General features: G+C 40.3%; 1 protein-coding gene across 3 annotated transcripts; it reads right to left on the minus strand.

Moving 5' to 3' along the window:
- Positions 1-5,810: 5,810 nt before the first annotated feature.
- Positions 5,811-17,191, minus strand: LOC106887270 (chromosome unknown open reading frame, human C7orf57). Of its 3 annotated transcripts, XM_014940727.1 has the most exons (8): positions 16,710-17,191; positions 15,892-16,091; positions 15,027-15,135; positions 14,757-14,919; positions 10,465-10,565; positions 9,306-9,442; positions 8,360-8,374; positions 5,811-7,194 (listed from the first exon to the last, which is right to left on the minus strand). In XM_014940727.1, exons 2-8 carry the CDS (start codon positions 16,067-16,069, stop codon positions 7,118-7,120), a joined length of 780 nt encoding a protein of 259 aa, XP_014796213.1. In that variant the 5' UTR covers positions 16,070-16,091; positions 16,710-17,191; the 3' UTR covers positions 5,811-7,117. The 3 variants fall into 3 exon arrangements, 2 of the variants coding, with proteins under 2 accessions (XP_014796213.1, XP_014796214.1); XR_001411838.1 differs by lacking the exons at positions 5,811-7,194; positions 8,360-8,374 and adding an exon at positions 10,008-10,376 and having other exon boundaries at positions 9,329-9,442; XM_014940728.1 differs by lacking the exons at positions 5,811-7,194; positions 8,360-8,374; positions 9,306-9,442 and adding an exon at positions 9,656-10,376.
- Positions 17,192-21,654: the final 4,463 nt, after the last annotated feature.

Below are 21,654 nucleotides of genomic sequence, written 5' to 3' on the forward strand. Positions count from 1 at the left end.
CTCCCTGCGCGCCGGCGGCCGGTACCGGTGCGATGGGGGGGGGACACGGGCGAGAGCAACGGCCTGGTGTGCTGCAGGCGGGGGTCTGCCGGCTACGGGGGGCTGCCTCGTGCCCAGGAGCTGTCAGAGTAATAGGTATATATATAGAGAGAGATATATAGATAGATAGATACATATATATATATATATATACATATAGATATACAAGCACATCCAGGCTGGCACCCCGAGGATGGCAGGGAGAGGTTCGGTTGTATGGACGTTGGTCTCTCTATCTGTTGTTGTAAATTCGTACAGGGTGTCTGTGCACTTCTTAGCACGGCAAAAAAAAGGAAAAAGGTGGTGAAAAAAGAGCACAGAACGGAACAGTTTGGTCAGAGAGAACCTACAACCATCAACCCACCTCGCCTGCCCTGCCCTCCATCCCAGCACTCCAATTATGGGACTCATTCCACCAAGTCTCACTGATACCAATGGTGTTGTAGCTCTGGGAGGTGACCAACATCTCCACTTCACCCAGTGTCTCATACCGTGTGCACTAGTGTGCAAGCATGTCAGGTATGCTCCCAAGCCCTCCGTGTTCCCAGCAGGGGCATAAATGCTCCCACTAACATTGCCACCCTACAGAAACGTCACGTCAACCCTTGGCTCACCCCTGACAATCTTGTTGGTGTTCCCTTCTACACTGATTCTAATTGAAAGCCCTCTCAATCAGTCTCACATGTCCAAAGACACGTTCTCCTCATTGTGACAGGTAGATCCCATCAGGTCCCAGCACCACAGCATCTTCCCCTGCTTTAGGGGGAAGCACTGACTCAGCTGTACCTCACTCAGCAAAGCAGCACCTGTGTTTGTCATCGCCGGTATCAAATTCCATGTGTCAACCAACAGCTATAAAACAAATAAACGCAGGTCTGCATTTGGGATGGAAAACAGGTATTAATTAACACAAAGACCACCCTATGAGTATGAACATTTTCCTTGGAAACAGAACCTGAATTACCTAACCAGTAGTTTACTTGGCCATGGCACCAGACAGTGATGATGATGTAATATTTAAAAATGAAAGATCTATGGAACATCAATCACACCAACACAACTGAGAGGTAATTTTCATTACAACAAAACCCTGATTTATGTCTGGCATCCTAAACATACACAAAAACCTAGAGTGTGACACTACTGTCTTAAGTTGGATGATCTTTTAGGGTTACAAGCTAATTAAAAAGAACAGATTCTCCACAACCTGCTATGAAACAGCTCCTAGCTAGCTTTCCTTTTTCAAGGCAAGGAAATATAAAATATACCCACAGCTCCTAAAGCAAGATGGACGAGTGCAACACAACTGTGTGCAGCTGTGGCATCTCCAGTGTTACTTTGATAGAGCTGACCTTGCTAGAGTGAGGCCAATTAACCTGAGAAAAATAAGTGAAACCAAGCTGTGAATTCAGCTCTCACCCTTTTTAGTTCTGAAAGACTGGTGCCTGTTCCTCATAAAGCACCAGTGAGATCCTGAACAAGAGATGAAAACGTTTGCAAGAGGGATCCAGCCCATTTAGCTACAGAAGTAACATTTGCATGGAAACAAGAGCTACAGTCCCACAGGCTTTGAAATTACAAGGAACCTAAAAAGGGAGACTGCGAATACACTTATCTTGACACACGCTTTCCTACATCTATCGTACGGACTCAAGTCTCAGATTTTATGTGATCTGTTAAGAGAGATGTAGGCCAAACATTAGTTCTTCCAAGAGAAGCCACACTTAGTCTGGCACAACTGGTTCAAGCTGGAAAAAGATAAATTGAAAAAGATTAAAGGATTATTGTTTTCCATCAATTAGCAAAAAAATCTAAAGCAAAAACAAAGAAAAAAAATCATAAAGCACTCTGTAAGCATAAATTTAACATTATTCATACAGTAACTGAAGACATTAAATCCAGAATCCTGCAATACAATTTCTTTAATCATTTTTCCTACCAGAACCACACTGTAGTTTGTCATAGTAGGGAATTCTTGGGAGACAGAGCAACTAAAAGCTTCTTGGTACATAACCTTCTCTATATCAGGAGGGTAAACACATTGGGCGTAAGATATTGACAAGATGTATTACAAAAATCATGTATTGGGCATTTAGACTAAAATCTCTTAATATCCCATCTCACACCAGAGGACTCTGTATGGCAACATAAGAGAGAGAAATCCCCTGCACACAGATGCGTTTCTACCTGTGAATGGCAGACGAGAAATTGCTCAACAAGCCACGAAGCCATTTTTCTGTTTTCTGTTCTTTCAATACCTGTCAAAACTTGAAAGCTATGGTAGCAAACAATCCAAAAAACACCACCTCTGAAGAGTGTTTTAATTCTGTGGAAGAAATTTTTCCTTCAAACAGGAATATTACCTACCCCTTCATTTCAGGGTCCACTGAAAAATCTGCTTTGGCTTTCAGGAGGTTTGTCATGCAGCTATGTATGAAGAGAATAATCAATGTAAATTACTTCTTTTGTAAATAAAGCATAATCATGTTACTATAGTTACCTTGACTGAAACATTCAATAAATAATGCATCTCTGTGAGTCTCGTAATTGGTAGCAATCTTTGCTCTCAGTTCTCTCTAGAAAACTCTTTTAAAATGTAAACTGGTATTAAACTTCCTGGTTTTGTAATCATTGGAGTTTCATTTAATTTTTTATTTTAGTGGGAAAGATACCTAAAGTAAAAATACTAAATATGTTCATAAATTTTAGAAGGTTGAAAGATATACCATGCACACTGAGATTATTGCAAAAATAAATCAAAAAAAATTGCAATTGGCCTCACTTTTCAGATTTTTATATTGCATGAATGAAAACTTGCACCTATGGAAATTAAGGCTGCCTGCCCTTTTATAATCAAAAATGTACTCCTTCATGCTCACCATATACCATTTTTATAGTCAATTGGTCAAATAATTCAGTGCAGCTGTTCAGACACCCACTACATTTTGATTCTCCAGTCGTTCTGGTTGTTTAGTATCATTAAAACTATTAATAGGATGAAAAAACATGCTCTGACTGAACTTGTACATTTCCATTTCTAGCTTTTTTTCCAGACTATAGGACATTCTGAAAAAATAATCTGCAAAGAACTGCTGAAACCAGAATAATAGGGCATTTGCTTATGGAAAAAAATTTGGCTTCATCCTACATCTTTTACAACCATATCTGCACACTCAGCGCAAATATGAACAGTTAAGAAATAGGTATGCTGAAGTCAATGAAATTTTAGATGCTTAAAAAAATGCATCAGCATCAGACAATGCAATTTTTGTTTACATTGCAACACAATGGAAGTTAATGTAGATATAGCCTTGATCTCTGAAAACACGTTTATGTTTTAGTCTAGTCTAAAAAAAAGATATAAGTGGTAAGAATGAAGTATATATTTGGTCACATTAAAATGAAAACAACCTTTAGACTTTGCTGCAGTTAAATGGTTGCATGTAAAAGGAAAAATTACTCTTCAGTACCTAAACCACCAAGTTATTTTTAAAATATTTTAAAAATCTGCATCTGAAGTTCTCTTTAAAAATATTCACATTTTCAGTACACCCGGATGCAACTCATAAACTGTAACTGCTCTTTTTCTTTTATCTTTGGGTTTGCAAAGCAATTGGTATTTAAAAAAAAAAAGAAGAAAGAAGTGATCTCACTTATTATTTCAAGACATTCAGGTCAGAGATGAAGCATAATACAACTAAATAAATGTTTCAGCATTTAAAACAGTAAAACTAGATTTTGTAAGGTATCTCTCTGAAAAACAAACACTGAAACCCCAGAAGCTTCCGCTGCTTTTACATGAAACAGCTGATGACTTTGAAAACTGCCAGCCACATGACTGCATTAACTTAGAAGTAAAGAAAACAACATAATTACTGGCGTAAGGTTAACTCAAGCAACCTATTTCCATCCTTGAATTCATTTGGAACTTTATGATTTGTTACCCTCCTTTAATTTTACGTCCCTGGGAGAGCCGGTAAGTTATGTTTCCGCGGCAGATCTCCATTGCTCTGACTGCACCAACACGAACTCCAGGGTTCTCCACCCACTCTTGTAAAGAGAAAACTTGGTCTGAAGCAGCACTTCAGGCTGTTAATATTCTAACTCATGGTATTCAAACTGTGATCCATGAAGACTCAGTTGACCAGCAGTGCAGATCAAACATCTCCTTGGCTTGACTAAGGAAAGCTGAGTATACATTAACGGCACATTAGCAAACTTTAAAGAATTTGAGGAATTTCATGTGGATATTACCTGTTGGTGATCAAGGTAAAAAGAGACCATTTTTACAATAGGATATGGAATACACTTTTAAAATGTCTGAAAACCAGCACTATAAACACTTCTATGAACACAACTACAGCTACAGAAAAGCAAAATAACAGTGCTGAGTGACCAAGTTAAGAAGGATCTCAGTTGCCCTTTTCTGCCTCTAACAATTGCCTGGAAGTATGACAGTTTTGGACAAGAACTCCAATATCGAGGAAGAAGTGTTGAAAAGTGAAGAGGACCTAAACATCAAACAACTCGAAGGAAGCTTTGCACAGATCTTAACGATCAAAGGAGAACATCATATTGAAAAGAATGATGAGAATCCTTGCCTGCAGATGCGCAGTGTTGCAGCCACACAGGAATTCTTACTGTACGGAATAGATCTTGAGGGCTTTGGCACAGCAAGCACCTTCAAGTCTATGTGGACAGGTCATCTATAAACTTGTTAGTACTTTTAACTACCCATGCTAGTTTGTTTTGGTTTTTTTTTTTTGGTCATAACATTACTGTCCCCAACTTTTTCAGTAAATTTGTACTAAACACCTTTCCGAGAATTAAAAAAAAAAAAGTGAAATAGATTCAATGTATGCTCAAGAACAAAACACCTTCTTGATCAGCTGATGAGCATTAAAAAAAAAGACTTGACTGCCTTACCATTAAGCAATTTAACTCCAGAGAGTTTCATCATCATCATCTCGTATTTCCCCTTTCTTTTCTGTTTTGGCCAGTAAAGCATGCAACTGCAAACAGTATTTGCAAAAGAAGTTTTTCCCATGGTAACAGGAGTCAGAAGAAAGAAGTGTGAGTGAAAAGCAGTACTACTGCTGACAGTTATAGCCTTAAAGTATGCTACAAAGGCTATCATACACTGAATTTACTTTCCTGTTTCAGTTTACTATTGAAAGGTACAACAAACCCAGACTTCTATTACACTTTTTTATAGACACTAAAAATAAAAATCATAAAATTACACAAAGACACTAGCAAATAAAGACAGCTGAATTCCTGGATAAAGCATATTCATGTGACTGAATAATTCTGAAAAAATCATAAAATGTTACTTATTTGCTGGAGAACATCACACAGCTACTGGTCATTACTACATTAGGTGTAAAATTTTATAGTTAAAATCTTAAGGGTATCAACAATTTGCTTCTTATACATACACAATTTTTTCACATAAGCTCATTCTTCAGTGCTTCTCTATAATGACAGGTGACAGTTTCTCTACTGGTCAGGTTTTAGTACTATGAGCTTCAGCTCTGGCATCTCCTGTTATGCTTAGCTGAGAAAAGTAGATTTCACCAAAAGCTCTGCTTTCACAGCAAAATTGATGGTTTCAATGTATCTGAACATAATCCACAATAAAAACTGTAAGTGAAAACAGATATAAGGTAGTACTTTTTTTTATCCTCCTCTCAGATACAGCTTGGGGTAAGCTTTTTCATATTTGGAAAATTTTGCTGAGTAACAAATAACTGTACATTTAGGCATTTTCATATGGTTTAGCCTTTTATTTTCTACAAACACAACTTAGATCATTGAACTGTCAGTTAGAATGAACAGCGAAGATTGACTCAAATGCTGGGTCCAACAACAACATTAATAGCAAAACTTTCACTGAAAATTTCAAGGGTTTAGATTAGCAACAACTTTACTTATTTCCAATCAATTTTCATATCGAAGTTCTAAAGAAAAGCACTATTAAGCCAAACCCTCTAAACATTCTGTTCAAAGAAAGGTGTAATCAGTAACACATTTTAAAATCTTAAGCTCTTGGATTCAAAGGTGTAGAATACAGGGTGTACTCGGAAAAAGAAACTAAAAATTACATTTTACTTATTAAAAACTTCTTTTTTCATAGCATTATCAAAAATATCTTATTGAAGTTGCATCCACTTTCTAATGGACTTCATATATATGGGCTATATAAATATTTAATTATGCATAAGACCAGGGATATATCCTAATTCAAGTACATAAAAAAGCAAGTGTTTAAATACCAGTGTGTCTAACTTTTTCAAAATATTAAAATAATTTATATACATTGCTATTTCAAAGTACAAACTTTTTTGCTGGTGTAAACAAACACGGAGATCTAGTATATAATATTTTTGTTTCAGTCAAAACTTCAGAATAAAATTTTTAACAGCCGCAAGTGCCAACATCATATATAGCCTAATCCACAGCAATGTTACCCAATGGTTCGTCTTCTATATAACAAGACTATAAGTAGAAATGCCACCAGATCTTAATTTCATTATGTGGTGTAACAACAGAATTGTCCTAGAAAGGTGAATATCTGCTGTAATTGAATGCGCTTTTGGGACTAAGAAGCCATTCTCCCAGTGAAGGTTTGGGTTTTTTACTGCAAATATCCATACCAGTTCAATTCTTCCTATCTACTTTTCATCCCATACCATACAGTTCCCCTTCACCTTTCTCTATAGCATAGTGATGAGTATAACTGTAGTTAAATAAAGAAACTTGCTGGTTTAAACACATCAGTATCACGCTTGTGTCTAACCCTACTTGACAATAGCAAAGGAGCACTAGTCTGGTGTAGGACAGAACTTCAGTTTTGCTTTATTTTATTTATTATATTAAGAAAAGGTCTTGGAATACGCACTGACAGCTGTTGTCTGTTCTTTTAAACTTGCTGTAATCAAGCACAATGAAGTTCACCCATGTTATAAACCAAATTAACCTCTCAATCAAGGATGAGTTCAACTATAAAAAGTAATCTAACAAACCTGTAAATAGTAGACTATATAAGCCATATCACTACTTTCCCCAATAGTCTAAGTTACTTATTACGTCCTTGAAATTGTGGCTTTGACTCATTGCTTATAGGTGCTGATTCAGACTGTGATGGCTCTGAATCTGCAATAAAAAAAAAAAAGATTAAAGTTCTTAGGATAACTTCAACCATAATAAAAAGATCAGCTAAAATGTTCAGTTTCTCTCTCACGTCAGCAAGCGTACAAATTCCAGTACTTCTAATTTTTAACTAACAAGATAGACAAGATACCTACAAAGTTTGCAGTACCATGCAAATCTACAACCCAACACAAACAGATTGTAGATTTACATATGGCATGGGTTTTATCTCCTGTCTGATGTGTCTTGGACTTATGCTATGCAAGAGAACAGAGAAAGCTCCACCTCAAAAGGGAGCTGCAAGGTGCTTATGCTACCAATTGCTTCAGATGAGCAGACAAAAGCACCCTAGTGGGAATAATATACAAGGACTACCTTCAGTGCATACCTGAAAGAATGAAAAGGACAAGGTCAAAACTGAATCAAGGAAGATGTCTGGATGAAACCATACTGTTAAAAGCGTTAAAAAATATCTCCTTTTACATTAAGATACAGAATCAATCTATAGCTATGATTGACAAGGGAGGGCAGTACAAGCAAAGCAGCTGTCATCTAAGAATTTGTGAAAGAAAAGCATCTCAAAAATAAGATTTATCTATATATCAAGCTAAGCAGCATACTTTAGCATACTCAGCAGCCTGTACAGTATACCCATCATTTTGTTCTCTGTGCCTAAGTGGTATAACCAAACCAATACCATGATTACTCTGAAAAATCTTCAGCTTTCTTTGTATCCCAATTAGAGGCACATTTCACATTAAAGAAATCAACTATCACCAGATGAACGAATTTGATTTTTCAAAAATCCCAAATCCTTTCATTTTGCTCACATCACTCTTTAATGGAAAATAAAAATGTCAGTGCACAAAGAAGTTAAATAGATACTGAAGACAAAAGAAGAATATTCAAGGTTTTCTTTCTCGCTAAGGAAGAGCACTTCCAGGCTCCACAGCTGAGCCATTAGATCACTGCGCGTCCCAAGGCAGCATCCTCTGGATGATCGCAGTTTGGATACTTCAGTTGACTTTGAAGAGCGGCTTCTCAGGTTATGCACCCTCTTTCATGTCCAGGCTGAGATCTGGCTTCATCCTTCTATAGCATTTACTTCTTCTGAACAATAACACACAACTTGTCGTTTTCTGTTTGCCTGTTTTCTTCTGTTACTCACCTGGAGGAAGAGATTCTGCACACACATATAAAAAAAAATTACTGTAAATATATTAATTGAAGACACAAAGATGAATTCAGGAACCACTGAAGCGTCACAGAAACTAAATTGACTGGCCTCTAAGACTTCCACACATTGATATATCAAGGTCAAGGCAACCCCTAGTGTATACACAAACATTCACTCACATAAATTTTTTATAAAGTAAACAAATTCTTGAGTTTGCATTCATGTTCAAAAGCATTTTTAAAGGTTGCTATAGAAAACTGATACGCCCACCGTGGTCACCAAGCCACTGTAAAAAGCCTAAGCAAAAGGTCTTTGACAGAAGTAAGGGGAATTTTCCACCCTTTAACCTTTAGATGTGTTTTCAAGTGATGCATTTCATATCTATTACCATTGTGCATGAAAGAGTAAGGTTTGAAATCCCAGGTAAACATTGGATAACTTTTCTTCTCTATATTAAAACTGTTGCAACTCCATTGCCTTCAATGATGCGCATATATTTATTTTGACAATTTCTTATGAGCAGTGATCTATTTCTTAAACATGAATATTTGTCGCAAGTTTTGAGAAAAATATTAGGGGCTGAAGACTATTCACAAAAAATAGGCAACAAATATTATACGGTATGCTTTAATTCAGGCAGGACAGCTGTGTCTCTGCAGCATTTTACAAAAACACACCACACAGAAACCTTTGGATTAGAACAGAACATCCTTCTGCAATTTTAAAGACAAAAAAACCCATGAAAGCCCCACCCTTTGCTGACTACAAACAGAGGCACTTTTTTCTATAGCTGGTCATAGGACATTGTAAACTAAGCATGGGAATTCACTAAGTCTCACCATATTCAAAGAGAACCACACAAGTTATTCAGGCTACCCTCTGCTGTCACATTGCCATCCCAACTCACTTTAAAAGAAACAGCTGTCAATAATTTTACCTTTGGACTGCTCACTATTTTCTGGTGTTTCTTCAATCTTTTTTTCCCATCCAGTACGCTGCTGAAACCAGTCAGTCCCATAACCATTGCTAATTAATTTGCTAAAGTTTACTGCTTCATTTTTTCTCTGAGGAGGCCTGTAAGTCCAAACATATTAAGGAAAACAATAGTGTAAGTTATCAAAAATGGGGATTAGGTAGGAAAAATTTACTTTGCACAGAAAGGGCAATGGCCTTGTAACATAAATTATTTTTAAGTAACTAAACATATATTCTACGTGTAATCATCTAAAAAAAAAAAACAACCGACCAACAAAAAAAAAACCTAACAAAGCACACAACTACACCTGATTCAGTAACATGTAATTTTACATGACAAGAGCCATCCATTTTATTGGAACTTAACATGTGTAATACACAGCTTCGGTATTAAAAGGGAAATCACACAAAGATGCAGAAGTAAAAAAGGCTGACAATACTCATTTTGTGCTGCATGAAGGTGAAATTTTGTCCCAGATTTGCTTCAAAGTTCATTAGAAAGTTTAATCACTTCTTTTGCAGCATTAACATATTTCTAAAACATACTGAGATTACTGATGACTGTGTAATAAATTTTTTAAGACAAAATACACAGAAACAATTCAGTTGTGCACACAGCTGATGATGTGATTACATCACAGGTGATATAATTTAAGACTATTACCTTCCAGGTGTTCATCACAGTATTCTTGCTGTGCCTTACCATCTATATAGGCTGCAGTTTACGTGTTTTCTTCAAATGGCAGTCCTACTTGTGTCTCTGTAACCTATGCTTACAGAACTAACAATGTATGTTATAGTTTGCAGCTGTTCACTGGTATTGAGAAAAAAACCAGACAATTTAGAATACAATAAAAGCATGTTACATGAAGACATGCAACCGTATGCTCAGTTTTCCTAAAGCAAAGCTATATTGAATAGCTTTCCTATACAAGTTAAAGTGTTTTAGTAAAACTATTTCAGTATGATGGCACATGATAGCAAGTTGAGCAGCAGTAAGGATCCACAAGTCCATACACATATCCTCTGATCTCTGCAATTTCACAAGAAGCAATATTACTTGCATGCACTAATAGTTGCAGGCTTGGGAGTTTAGTGAATTTCCTAAGTGTACTACTTACATAGGTGGGAAAGAAAGCTTATTTTTCCCACTAAATTCCTTGTTTGTAGAAACATTCGGCGTTCTGCTTGGATATTTAGGGTTTATAGCTGGGAGCTTTACCTGCGTTAAAGAAATCTTAACTTAATAAAAAGAGTTATGATAAAAATAACCAAGAAGATTATATGATAGTATAACCTTCAAAAGTGAAGGTTATATTAAAGGCCCCAAATGTCTTCAAATTTTACTGTTTTATCTATATTATTTCCATAAGGGTACAGGAATATAAAGGAATAGCACAAGACAAGCAGCACCTTAGTTAGTTATTCTAGATGAGATCAGCTCTTTGTTCAGTATGTCAATAATGCAAAATGTGCTCTCCACAAGCTTTTCCCTCACAGTACATTTCTACCAAAAGTTAAGTTTCAAATTCAAACTTTAGTTTTCCACATTTAATGTGGAAAGAGAAAAGTATAACAGCATTTGAAAACATCTAATCAGTAATAAGCCACTAAAAAGAAGCAGAGCTGAACCTGGGAGAAAGAGACTTCAAGGACAGACAGTTTTATTCATTCTGACACAGGGTACCAATGCAAACAGATGTGTTAAATCAGTGCTGAAATCCCTACAGACTTCAGTGGAGTCTGAGTTAACCAGAAGAAATATTCTGGAATCTGGTAAGAAAATTAAGTGGATGGGCTACTAGATTTCAGCCTGACTGATGTTATGTCAAAGCTTAAAGAGTTTAAAAACTGGGACATTTGTCAAAGAAGAAGAGATGGTACTAGTGAGGCTGTGCAGTGATGTCAGACAAAGGTGGCGGGGGTGGTCTGTTGTCCAACTTGGATGTTAAAAAACATATTAGCTGCTTAGAACTGCTTTTCAAATCCGTTAAATCTGCTGAAGCAGCCTACTTGTGTTTTACATTTCAGAATTCTATCCTATTGTGCAAAAAATGATAGTACTGTTTTCTGTCTATCATTAAACTCTACCATTCCAGATCTGACATACCACAGAAGTCCCAGATCCAGGACAGAGTTACCTATAGTTTCAACTGACAAAAGCAATTTACTTTGACAAGTAGAAATCATCAGTCTCAGGTAACTTCTGTCACATATTGAAGGCACAATGGCACACAGGGCAACAAAGAAGCACAACTTGATTTGTTAGGCAGGGTATACAAATAGTAGATGGAAAGAGGTGAGGCTCTCCTCTTGACACTGAAGAGAAGCATTAGAATAGGAAGTCTAGTCTAGTAATTAAAGATTTAATTAAAGGGCAGGGGATGAAGAAAAGCCCAGAGGGATCTTGCCTATAGACAGACAAAGGCACAAATATCAAAACTAAAGTCAAGTTAAAAGTGGGGAAGGCAAGGCAATGAGGAAAGACTTGAAGGCTGCTAGCAAGTCTCACTCATTGCTCTAAACGTTGTCTTTCTTTTCTTGATATTAAGTGAGACTGGCTACATAACTTGCAGGTATCAAAACATTCCCCACTGCTCCAAGTGATAAAAGCAGCAAGGGAACAGACCAGAGTTTGGTTTCGGGGGATACCTGCAATTCTATCAGGTCCTGTTTCTTACTTTGCTGGGAAAATTCAGCATTAAAAGCAGACCCTTGTGCCACTACACCCCAATGGTTATAGCTGAGGAGGCATTGTCACTTTGACAAGCATCTATTTCACAGCTGTCAGGTTTCTCAGATAAAGCAAACTTTGTAGGACACATTTTACATGTTCTTGGTTTAAAGTGTTCTCTTTCTTTGGGAAGGAATGGCAACAACATACTCTAAAAATTACCAACTAAATTTATTACACATCCACATTTATTAGTCTCGGATGCAAAAAACATATGTATTGTGTCTGGCTGGTATATGAAGAACAATGGATACTGCAGCCAGCATGGAAAGCATTTTCATAGCATTTTCAACCCATCCCAGCTGGTCCACAAGATGCACAGGCAAAAAGATCCTTGCACCTGGGCTAGTAGTCCACACCTTGCCATGAGCACAAATACCAAATCCTCCATGCCCTAACATGTCTTTTCTGCTTCGCAAAATGCCCAGAATGAGAATTATCCCTGTGATTAAGGCTTTAGGGAAAAACTACAGAATCCACCCCAAGGCATGGAGAACCATGTAATGATCGCCCTCATCTCCAGTCCTCCTCTATGCAGTGACAACCGTAACACAAGGAGCGGTAGAGATTCTAATATTTCAGAACTAAGTGGCATGAAGGCTTAAAGCTCCAGAGCCAAGGCCCACTTGGGAACAATGTTTTCCAAACTGAGTAGAACAGGTACCCTTAGAGGTTAAAATGTTTTTGCACTTGTCCCTAAGGGCGTCTTTTGGGATTTATTGCCATGATTGCATCACGCATCTCTCTTGTGAACAACTGCTTAGTCAGACTGGACTGAAAAATATTTTCAATACGTTCAGTCTTAACACTTGAAGGAGTTTGCTGCTACAGTATCGTCACATAGTCAAACAAATAAATTGAATATTCCTTAGGAATTTGCCTGTGGTGTTTTGGAATACATCTCTTACATTTCAATATACACCATATACAGTGAGAAAACTAAAATCAAGACAGCTTGGTAGGGCTAGTTCCATTGTCTCACTTGAAGACTCTTCAGGAAGGTATTCTTAAAGTATGGCACAGAAACCTCCAATAAGAGGAGATACAAGAAATAACTGTTAAAGAAGCACCATGTGATGCTTCAAGATATACGAGACAGTTTTCAAAGTACAAGAAAGGTACTGGGAAGGACAGCCATTTCAGAGATGGTGGTGTGGAGGTAGAACTAAAGCTAGAGATAGAGAATGTGCCTTCTCAGGCACCTAATCTGAAAGTGCTTTAGACAACACTCAACTTCAGCTTCCAAAAGAGCAGTGTGAATTACACATCGGAAGATTTGAAATCTGAGCTGAATATATAACATATATTCACTTTTTATTTGGTGATAAATATAAAACACATGGGAACTTTCATTCACTTGACTGAATGAAACTGGGTCTTGATCAAACTCCAGCCAAACAGAAATGGACCTCAGTCAGTCACCATAAGGACTTGAATTACACTTACTGTTATCAAAGTTAATTTGACTCTTAGAGCACTGAAGATAATTGGTTCTTAAGCAAAGGAGCAAGGGAAAGCACTTCCTCTCTCCAAGTTGGATCCTTTAAGACGCTTTGTGGCTCTCCTATTTTCAGTGCCTTAAATTTCTGATTGAAAAAAGCTTTACCTAGAAGCATTCAGCAAATTATTGTTTTTAAGCACACATTGCTTTTTTGCCTGCTTCCACAGATTAAGTAAACGTCCAATATCTGACCCTCCATTCAAGAAAGGAGGTACTCATGTTCAATTACATCAAATGCCTTTCCATGGATACTCCACCGACCTATGGTAAATAAGGCAACCGAGATTATGGAGGATATTAAAAAAAAAAAAAAAAAAAAGCTTCACCATGGATTGACAATAATTTGATGATGTTCTTATTCATGTTCTGAGTCTCTGTGAAACCACTCTCACAGTCATTTGTGTTCTCAAATTAAGTCTGTTTTGTGCACTCAACTATTTCATGGTGGGACTGAGAGTTAGATATAACCTGTCTAAAAAGCGAGAACTTGAGTGAATGTTAAGATTTAAAATTTAAATATTTCAGAATAATCTGGGACTTTTCTCACTACTGTGTGTGAGAACCAGTATTAAAAAAAAAAAAAAAAAAGGCTTCAGCATCTAAAATGTGCAGGGGTGGGGAGGATGAAAGAGGGACACTTCTGGGACAAAACGCCTAGATCACCAAGAAAGGTTTGTTCCGGGCATAACTTGTGCTGTACTTATTTTGTCTTGGATACATCTTCCATTCAAAGGCAGCTAGTGCAGTATCTCTGGGGACTCTCTTGCATTTCTAACTAAAACTAATCCCTTTTTTGGAACAGTCGTATGTTCCTTCCTCCTTCTTCTTCCTTCCTCTCCCAAGATCACCAAATAAGAATTCTGTTCACCAACAGTGAATTGCAGGGGAAATAAAGCATAAGAAGATAGAAACTAACAATTGGCTTTCATTCACTCTTAAGTATACGCACCATATAATGTGACTGGAAACTGCACTTCTGGTCCATATGCTGTACCTGCAGCACCTAAGAGAAACATGGCTTCTTCTCATTCTCTAACTGCAGTATAAGAATTGCTTCCGGAATACAAAAACTAGGGTGGACTACAGCTTCCTTTCTAGAAGAACCCACAGGCCCAGCTAGAAGTGTCTTCACAAGCTGTACAAATAAAGTATTGTCACAGAATGCCTCTCCATCATACCTTCTTTTTCTCTGTGTTTTCTTTTTCCTCAGCATCCCGCTGCCAAACGCTTTTCATATCAAAATCAAAAGGCCCTCTTCTTGTCTCATAACTATTACCATGATGGTCATCAGCCTTAAACTCTCTGTGAATCATATAATCTGGTAGAGAGGAAACGTAGCTCCTGCAAGCAGAGATTTAACACTTGTTCATACAAGGGATATGTATCTTGCACTTGATGCAAAATGCAGTGAGAACACAAGAAGTTATGCAAGGTCTCAGCAGACTTACCGTGGCTCATTGGTCGCTGGGGGATTGGAGCAGTGAGTGTACCAGTCAGGTGCAGCATATGCTGCTGGAGAAGTCTTCATTGTCACAGGAGTGTAATGATTCAGTAGGTCTTGTGAGAAAAAGACAAAAAAGCCACTACATTTCTGCCTTCTTACCTGGTTGAAAAGCATTAGCTTTGTTTTCAGGCTGCTGTTTTAACAGGAAGAAATGCTTGCTTTATTCAGCAGGAGCATTTGTCTCCCTTGATAAAACAGACAGAAACTTGCAGCACTGCGTTCCACTTGTACATTATCTTGCTCTAAATGCTTTGACATGTTTATACCCGTCTATTAATTCACATTTCTGGATTTGTCACCCTGCTCTAAGAGCGCATGGAAAGCATTTGCTCAAGTTCCTCAAGGTTCCTTCATCAATAAAGGAAATGACAAAACCATAAATCACCTTGGCACAATGACAGAGTATGTAGAGCACTGTAACAAACTGAATGTCATCACAAAAAAAACTTTAAAAACCTCTAGGAAGTTTTCTGATGCTTTTTTGTGACATTTTCACCAGACCACTACTTAAATAGCCCAAGCATAAATTGTAAAGATTTCACTCAAATGCAGCTTAACCGTCATCATCTACTTAGATCAGATACAGTGCAAAACTACACATTTTGCTAAAAGGTACATATACAGAACAGACTGTAGGATATCTTGACAGGTTGACCTCATGTCACATTTGCAATTACTCAGTTTTTCTATAGGTTTCTTTCAAAACTCCAGAGGATTCTTCTGTATTGTCTCCAAGCACCTTCTAACACCACATTCAAGCAAAGCTAAAGAAAACAGAAGAAAAACAAACAAGCAAGAGAGATGCTCACCAGGTCGGCCTCCTTGCTTTGCCAGCCTGACATAAGCTGAATCGGTCTCTTTGATCCACTTCCTACGGCACCCAGACACAGCCTCATGGGGAGCACGGTCACCGAGACCCGGGATCTGGGATGTTGGAGGAAGTATGCTCTTTGAGGTTACCAACTTCTCTGGTTGTTTCAGTGGCATGTGGTATTATGGTATTACCGTCCTGTGGTAACAAAAAGGCAAATATTTATGGCAAAAGCTAACTACTAGCATCCCTTTTTCAGGCAACTAACAAATCGAGCCCACCTGAAACTTGAGCAACATACTGCATTTCAGCCTGGAGACAGAAGACCAGGCTCGCTTATTCTGGGGGATATAACACACACAACTTCTAGAGGATCAGATGCAACAAGGGGACACCTTGGTTTCAGTTTTGAAACAGCATTCAAGTTTTCACGGAAAGTATTCTGACACAGTGACCGTGCATCTTCATGCAGAAAACTATTTCCAAGGACACCAAGAGCAGCCAGAGGCACAGAAGACAGCCGGAAACACTTAAGCATTTGCTTTCCTTTCCTTCTCACCCATTAATAACAGCAAAGGTGGTACCTGTCTGTTTGCAGCTCTATATTTTTAAAGTAACCAAACCCAATCCCCAAACTGCCCACCTCCTCAAATAAAATAAATAATTAAATTTAAAAACACCCCACCTCCTGACACATTTCTGTTTTCTGAGCAAACAGAACGTATAAATAAATCCCCATTAATGGGAAAATGAAGTGTCAGGCAAGAAAGCCAGCCTAAGGACTAAGACAGCACGAAAGGCACACGGGACACTTACTGAAGGGACTCCGAGAGCAGCACACGCCGTTTCACGGCCGTAAGTAAACTACCTTAAGGCAGGCATCCTCTTGGGGAGGGAGCTCTTGGTACCAGAGTGTTTGATACGCCGAACCGCAGCTCCAGAAAACGACCGCGACCACCCGGGACAGCGAAACCAGCGACAGGAGCCAGCGGCGCAGAGGCCGCCACCCGCAGCTCCCTCGCTTGCCCGCCGAGCCCCCTTCTGACGGGAGGCGAAGGCAGGCCTCAGGGCGGAGCGAGGCTCAACCCGGGAGGCAGCGCGGGACAGCCCGCCTAACGCTCCCTCCTCTCCGCGGGAGGCTGAGGGCAGCACCACCGGGCCAAGCCCGGGCGGCTCCCGCTCCTCACAGCCGGCACCCGGCTCGAGGGAAGGCGCGGAGCCGCACGGGGCCGCCCCCGCCCGAAGAGAGACGCCCTCCCGCTGTCCGCCGCGCGTAACGGACCGCTCGCCCGCTGCCGGCCGCGCCGCCGCGAGCGCCGCCCGTCCCCATGGCAACAGCGCGGGAGGCCCGCCCCGCTCCCCCCTCACGTACGCGAGACGCCGCCATCTTGTTCTGGCCCGGGGTGCTCCCAGGGCGGGCAGCTGGATCCCTCGTCCTTCCTTCGCCGTCCACGGCCTGTGGTGGGGTGGCTCTTCATCTTCCCGCCCTAGACTGGGCAAGCGACACGTTGGAAGGGAGCTGGGACTCTCTCAGGGTCCGTGCCGTGCTGGGGTCGACCCTGCAGAGCAGGGGCAGGGTTGAGGGGTGCCAGTCCCTGTGTGTCCACCCTGCAGGCTGTCACAAAAATGACCCTCGGGGTGTTCTCAAGAGGTTCCAAACCAGGGGAATGGAAGCTGCCAGCTGAATTATATGCCCGCAAATGAATTTTTGAAGTGATTGACACGTTGGAGGTTAGGGGCTGAAGTGATAGCATGCAAGCCAGTGCTTTGCTGAAACCTGCGCAGGCCCAAATCTGCCTAATCACTGTCAGCTGGAGAGCACACCTGGTGACATCCTTTGCACTCGCATCACAGGTGATAAAGCTCTTCTTTCAGGAAGAGCTTATGTAGCTGTTCTTCCAGGGTTAGGGCTTTGCTCAGCACTTCTCCAAACTCATCACTGTAGACCCTGAGTAGATACAGTCAGGCGTCATGGCTCAGGGTCCATGGTGGCTCAGCACTTGCAGCCTGGTATAATTCCTGAACACAGAAAACTAGTTCTGAAATGAGAAGAAATGAGTTACCGTTTCCTCTCTGGGATGTGACTGCTGACGAGTAGTGCTGCAGTAATGTTCAACAGCACACTTCCAGCTGCCCTGCAAGGTCTTTCAACCTGTCACAGTCTTGATGTTCTTATCCTGGTCTGAGCCGTAGGGAGCCAGGGGAACAGTAGAGCTGAAGGACTTAATCTTCTTCAGTAGGAAGCGGGCATATGGGATGGAATGCTTTCTTGGAAAGAAACTGCTCTGCTACAAGGACAATAAAAGAAATATTAAAAAACACCCTAAATTTCCAATAGGCTGGGCAGATCATCTTCTAATAAAGTTGAGGTTGCTGTGCCCAGCAAGCGTACCCAAGGACAGCAGCCTTCAGCTTAATAGTGAGTACAGGTATCTGGACAGTCACATCCGTGAAGCTGAGCCCAGCAGCAAATGGCTTCCTTTGTAAATAAAACACAACATTCAAAATTAAGACCCCTGTTTTACTCTGTGGTACCGCAGTGATACACCTCCCATTTGTGCCAACACACAGCATACATCTTGGCAGACTCTTAGCAGATATTTAGAATTAACAGTAAAGAAAACACTTCCCTCAGACAGGCAGCCCTAACTGGCCCTCTGGAAAGGTTATAATGGGCTTCATTTTCAAGTTTATGATGAGAGCTACAGCACAATCAGATGCTGGAACAGTTCTGTAAAATACGCATCGTATCCACTCCTATCAAAAGGAAGCACGAAAATACAGTGAGATGCAACTTGAGGAAGGAAAATATGGCAAACAGTTGGATGGAGTTACTTTCTATGATAGGTGCTATAGTGAGGGTGCTGTTGGGTTGGCAGGGAGCCCTGGGCAGGGAAGGTGTCATGAGGAGTTAAGAGAAGGGTGGTGAGAAGGGTGCTTTCAACCCATGCAAAAAACATCCTTTAACAAATGGTTGAAGTTCTTTATCCAATGCAAATGCCTGAAAGACACGACTTCAGACATGAGCTAGTAATCTTATTTGTGTAGCAGGAGGAAGGGAAAAGGGGAAAGACACGGTGTGCTGGCTATTAGCCACTTGTTTCAGAGCAGCAACAGATACGATTGAAGGGGAAGACTGTACAATGGAAAAAGGAGGATGAGGAAAATCTCAGGAATACTTGGGAATTAAAGTTTGGACAGGAGAAATGCAAACTAATTTGCTTTAGTCAAAACTTTGGCCCCAGTTAGTTACAAATACCAGAAGGGCACAAGAAAACGTTGCTGGAAGCCACTATGATTGACACAGTTAAAATCTATTGTACCTTGTGTCGTGATGATAGGGTTGGGAATATGTGGCTTCAGACATTGGTCCATTCTCCTCAGGGCCAGACGATAACTAGAATTATCTCCCCTGCCTTCTCCACAGCTCCCTTCTCCCCTTCCTCCCCAACCCCCCTCCCCTGTTTTGACATCCAGTAATCAAGTCCAAATAACAGGGCACAAAACCCACCTCCCCTTAGAACAACTACTGGAGGGTTTACTCTCTTGGAATGAAGAGGTCTGTAGGGGAGGTATCATACTAACCCAAGGGAAGCACCCTTGGCCTTGCTAGCACAAATCTGGATGGCCAGAGCCAACCAACTCCACATTACCCCAGCTGATGCTTGTTTATTAACATTAGGTTCAGTAATATTTTTAGACACTGCAGGGCCAAATATTAGAAATCCCTGGGCTTGGGTTTTGTGTTGGCAACATACATTGCATCCTGTTCATCATGGTGGAGCAAGCGCATGGCAGTGGACCTCGTCAGCCAGCCCGCACACTGCCTTCCTGAAAACCCTTATTTTAGCTGAACTGGAGGGACCAGCACCCATTGCTCAGGTGCCAAACAAACACCTCCTGTAGAGCCCATTCCCCGGGAGATTATTTCTTAGGACTTCTTTGTCCCATAGTAAAGGAAGCAGAGGGAACATAGGAACTTACAAAAATGTGTGTAGATAAAGGACTCTCACCAGGTCAGTTAAATAGGCTGCTGGTTCCCATTTTGTAGCAATTGGCCAGGATTCCCTTATTAACTCCTCATAATACTCCTCTGGGATCCGTATCAGGGGATGGGAGTGACACTGTATGGCTTAAGCAAGTAATGCCTAAGGAGCTAGAGGATGTTAGGGATGATAGGGAGATATCCAAAGCTAATCAGCACTGGCCCTAGACCGTGAATACACAGGAAACGAGGCTGGGGGCTTGGTCCAGTGGAAGTACTTGCTGCAACTACTCACCCTGCTAAGGATCCAAGTCCTGAGATGATGGTTACAGTTAATGATTGTTGCTTTACATTCCCTATCAATACTGGAGCCCAGATGTAGACACAAAGTAAGGACACTTGAAAAGGACAGCTTCCACTTAATAAACTACTAGTTTCTGTTGTAGGCATCACTCACCCATACCCACGGGCCAAAGCTAAATTAATTCTGTCTAATGGACAGTCCACGTGACCTCACTGTTAGGTCCCCGAAGCTTCTTATGCATTGATGTATTTAAGGGCCAATTGTAGGTGGACTTGTGGGGAAAATTCCTGTTTCCTCTACCATTCTCCTGTATGGCCTGGAAAGAAACCTAATGGTAAGTGGGAGCTAACAGTAGGTTATAAAGCCCGGAATGCTGGCAACAAAGTGCTCCCAATCTGACAGATAAACTAAAATCTCTTAATTAACATACCTTTCCATGGATGGCAATTACAGATGTGAAGGATATGTACCAAATGCAGATAAGGAGCAATTTGCTTCCACCTGACAGGGACTCCACTATATACATTTACTCCCTTAGGGCATGTTTTAAACAGCTCAACCATTTATTCATGCATTAGTCTAAAGAACCAAAAGCATTAGAGGTGCCACAGGAGGTCACTGTTGTGCAGTATATATGTGTATCTGGCAGAGAGATGAGCACAATCATCCCACTTTTGAAGAGATGCTGTGAACAGGTTACAAAGAGCTAGTAGTGACTGAACCCTTGACCCAGGGAAGGAACATAAAATTACATTCCAATACCTATTCTTAAACCTATGCTTGCTGGTAAAGCAGTACCTTTAGGTGTACCATGTAAGACCCCTGTACAGAGGTGAATACTGTGCATCTATCATCATGAAGCTGTGCATAACTTAGAATAAAGTTGGTGAAGTTGTGGAACGTATTGGAATGCCCACTGGATACATGGAGCCTCTTTACCCTTCTGTCCAGGGTGCCCCTGAATTCAATGCTTGTCAACCAGATGGTGTCTGATGGAAGCACTCGCAAAACACAGGGTAAATGGCAAGGAATGACTACGGCTGTACTTTTGGCCAAAGAACTTGTAGTAACTGAATAGAAGGTTTTGCTCAACTAGCAGAGCTCTATGCCATAGTACTGGCTCTTAGAAATGGCACCCATGCCATATACACTGATTCCTATGCTGTATGAGCTAGTGCGACACAATGGCTAGGAAACTGGGCAAATTCCCCATATATCGCAATATATGGCAAAGTGAATATTGGGAGCAAATAAAAGATAATGCCAGCTGTCATTGCATTACTATAGTGCATGTAGCAGCACACCAGAAAATGATGGTACTTACCTAATGTCCTGGTTTGAGGTGAAACAGAACTATTTTTCTTTTCACTAATTTTACTTTTCAGTTAAATCTCTTCTAGCTGACCTGCACTCTCTGAAATTAACAGCATGTTTTTCAGACAGTGTCTATTTCCAGAGCAGCAAGGTCTGAT

The sequence above is a fragment of the Calidris pugnax genome, unplaced genomic scaffold, assembly GCF_001431845.1.
Source record: "Calidris pugnax isolate Ruff unplaced genomic scaffold, ASM143184v1 scaffold8, whole genome shotgun sequence".
In the NCBI taxonomy this organism is placed as follows: domain Eukaryota; kingdom Metazoa; phylum Chordata; class Aves; order Charadriiformes; family Scolopacidae; genus Calidris; species Calidris pugnax.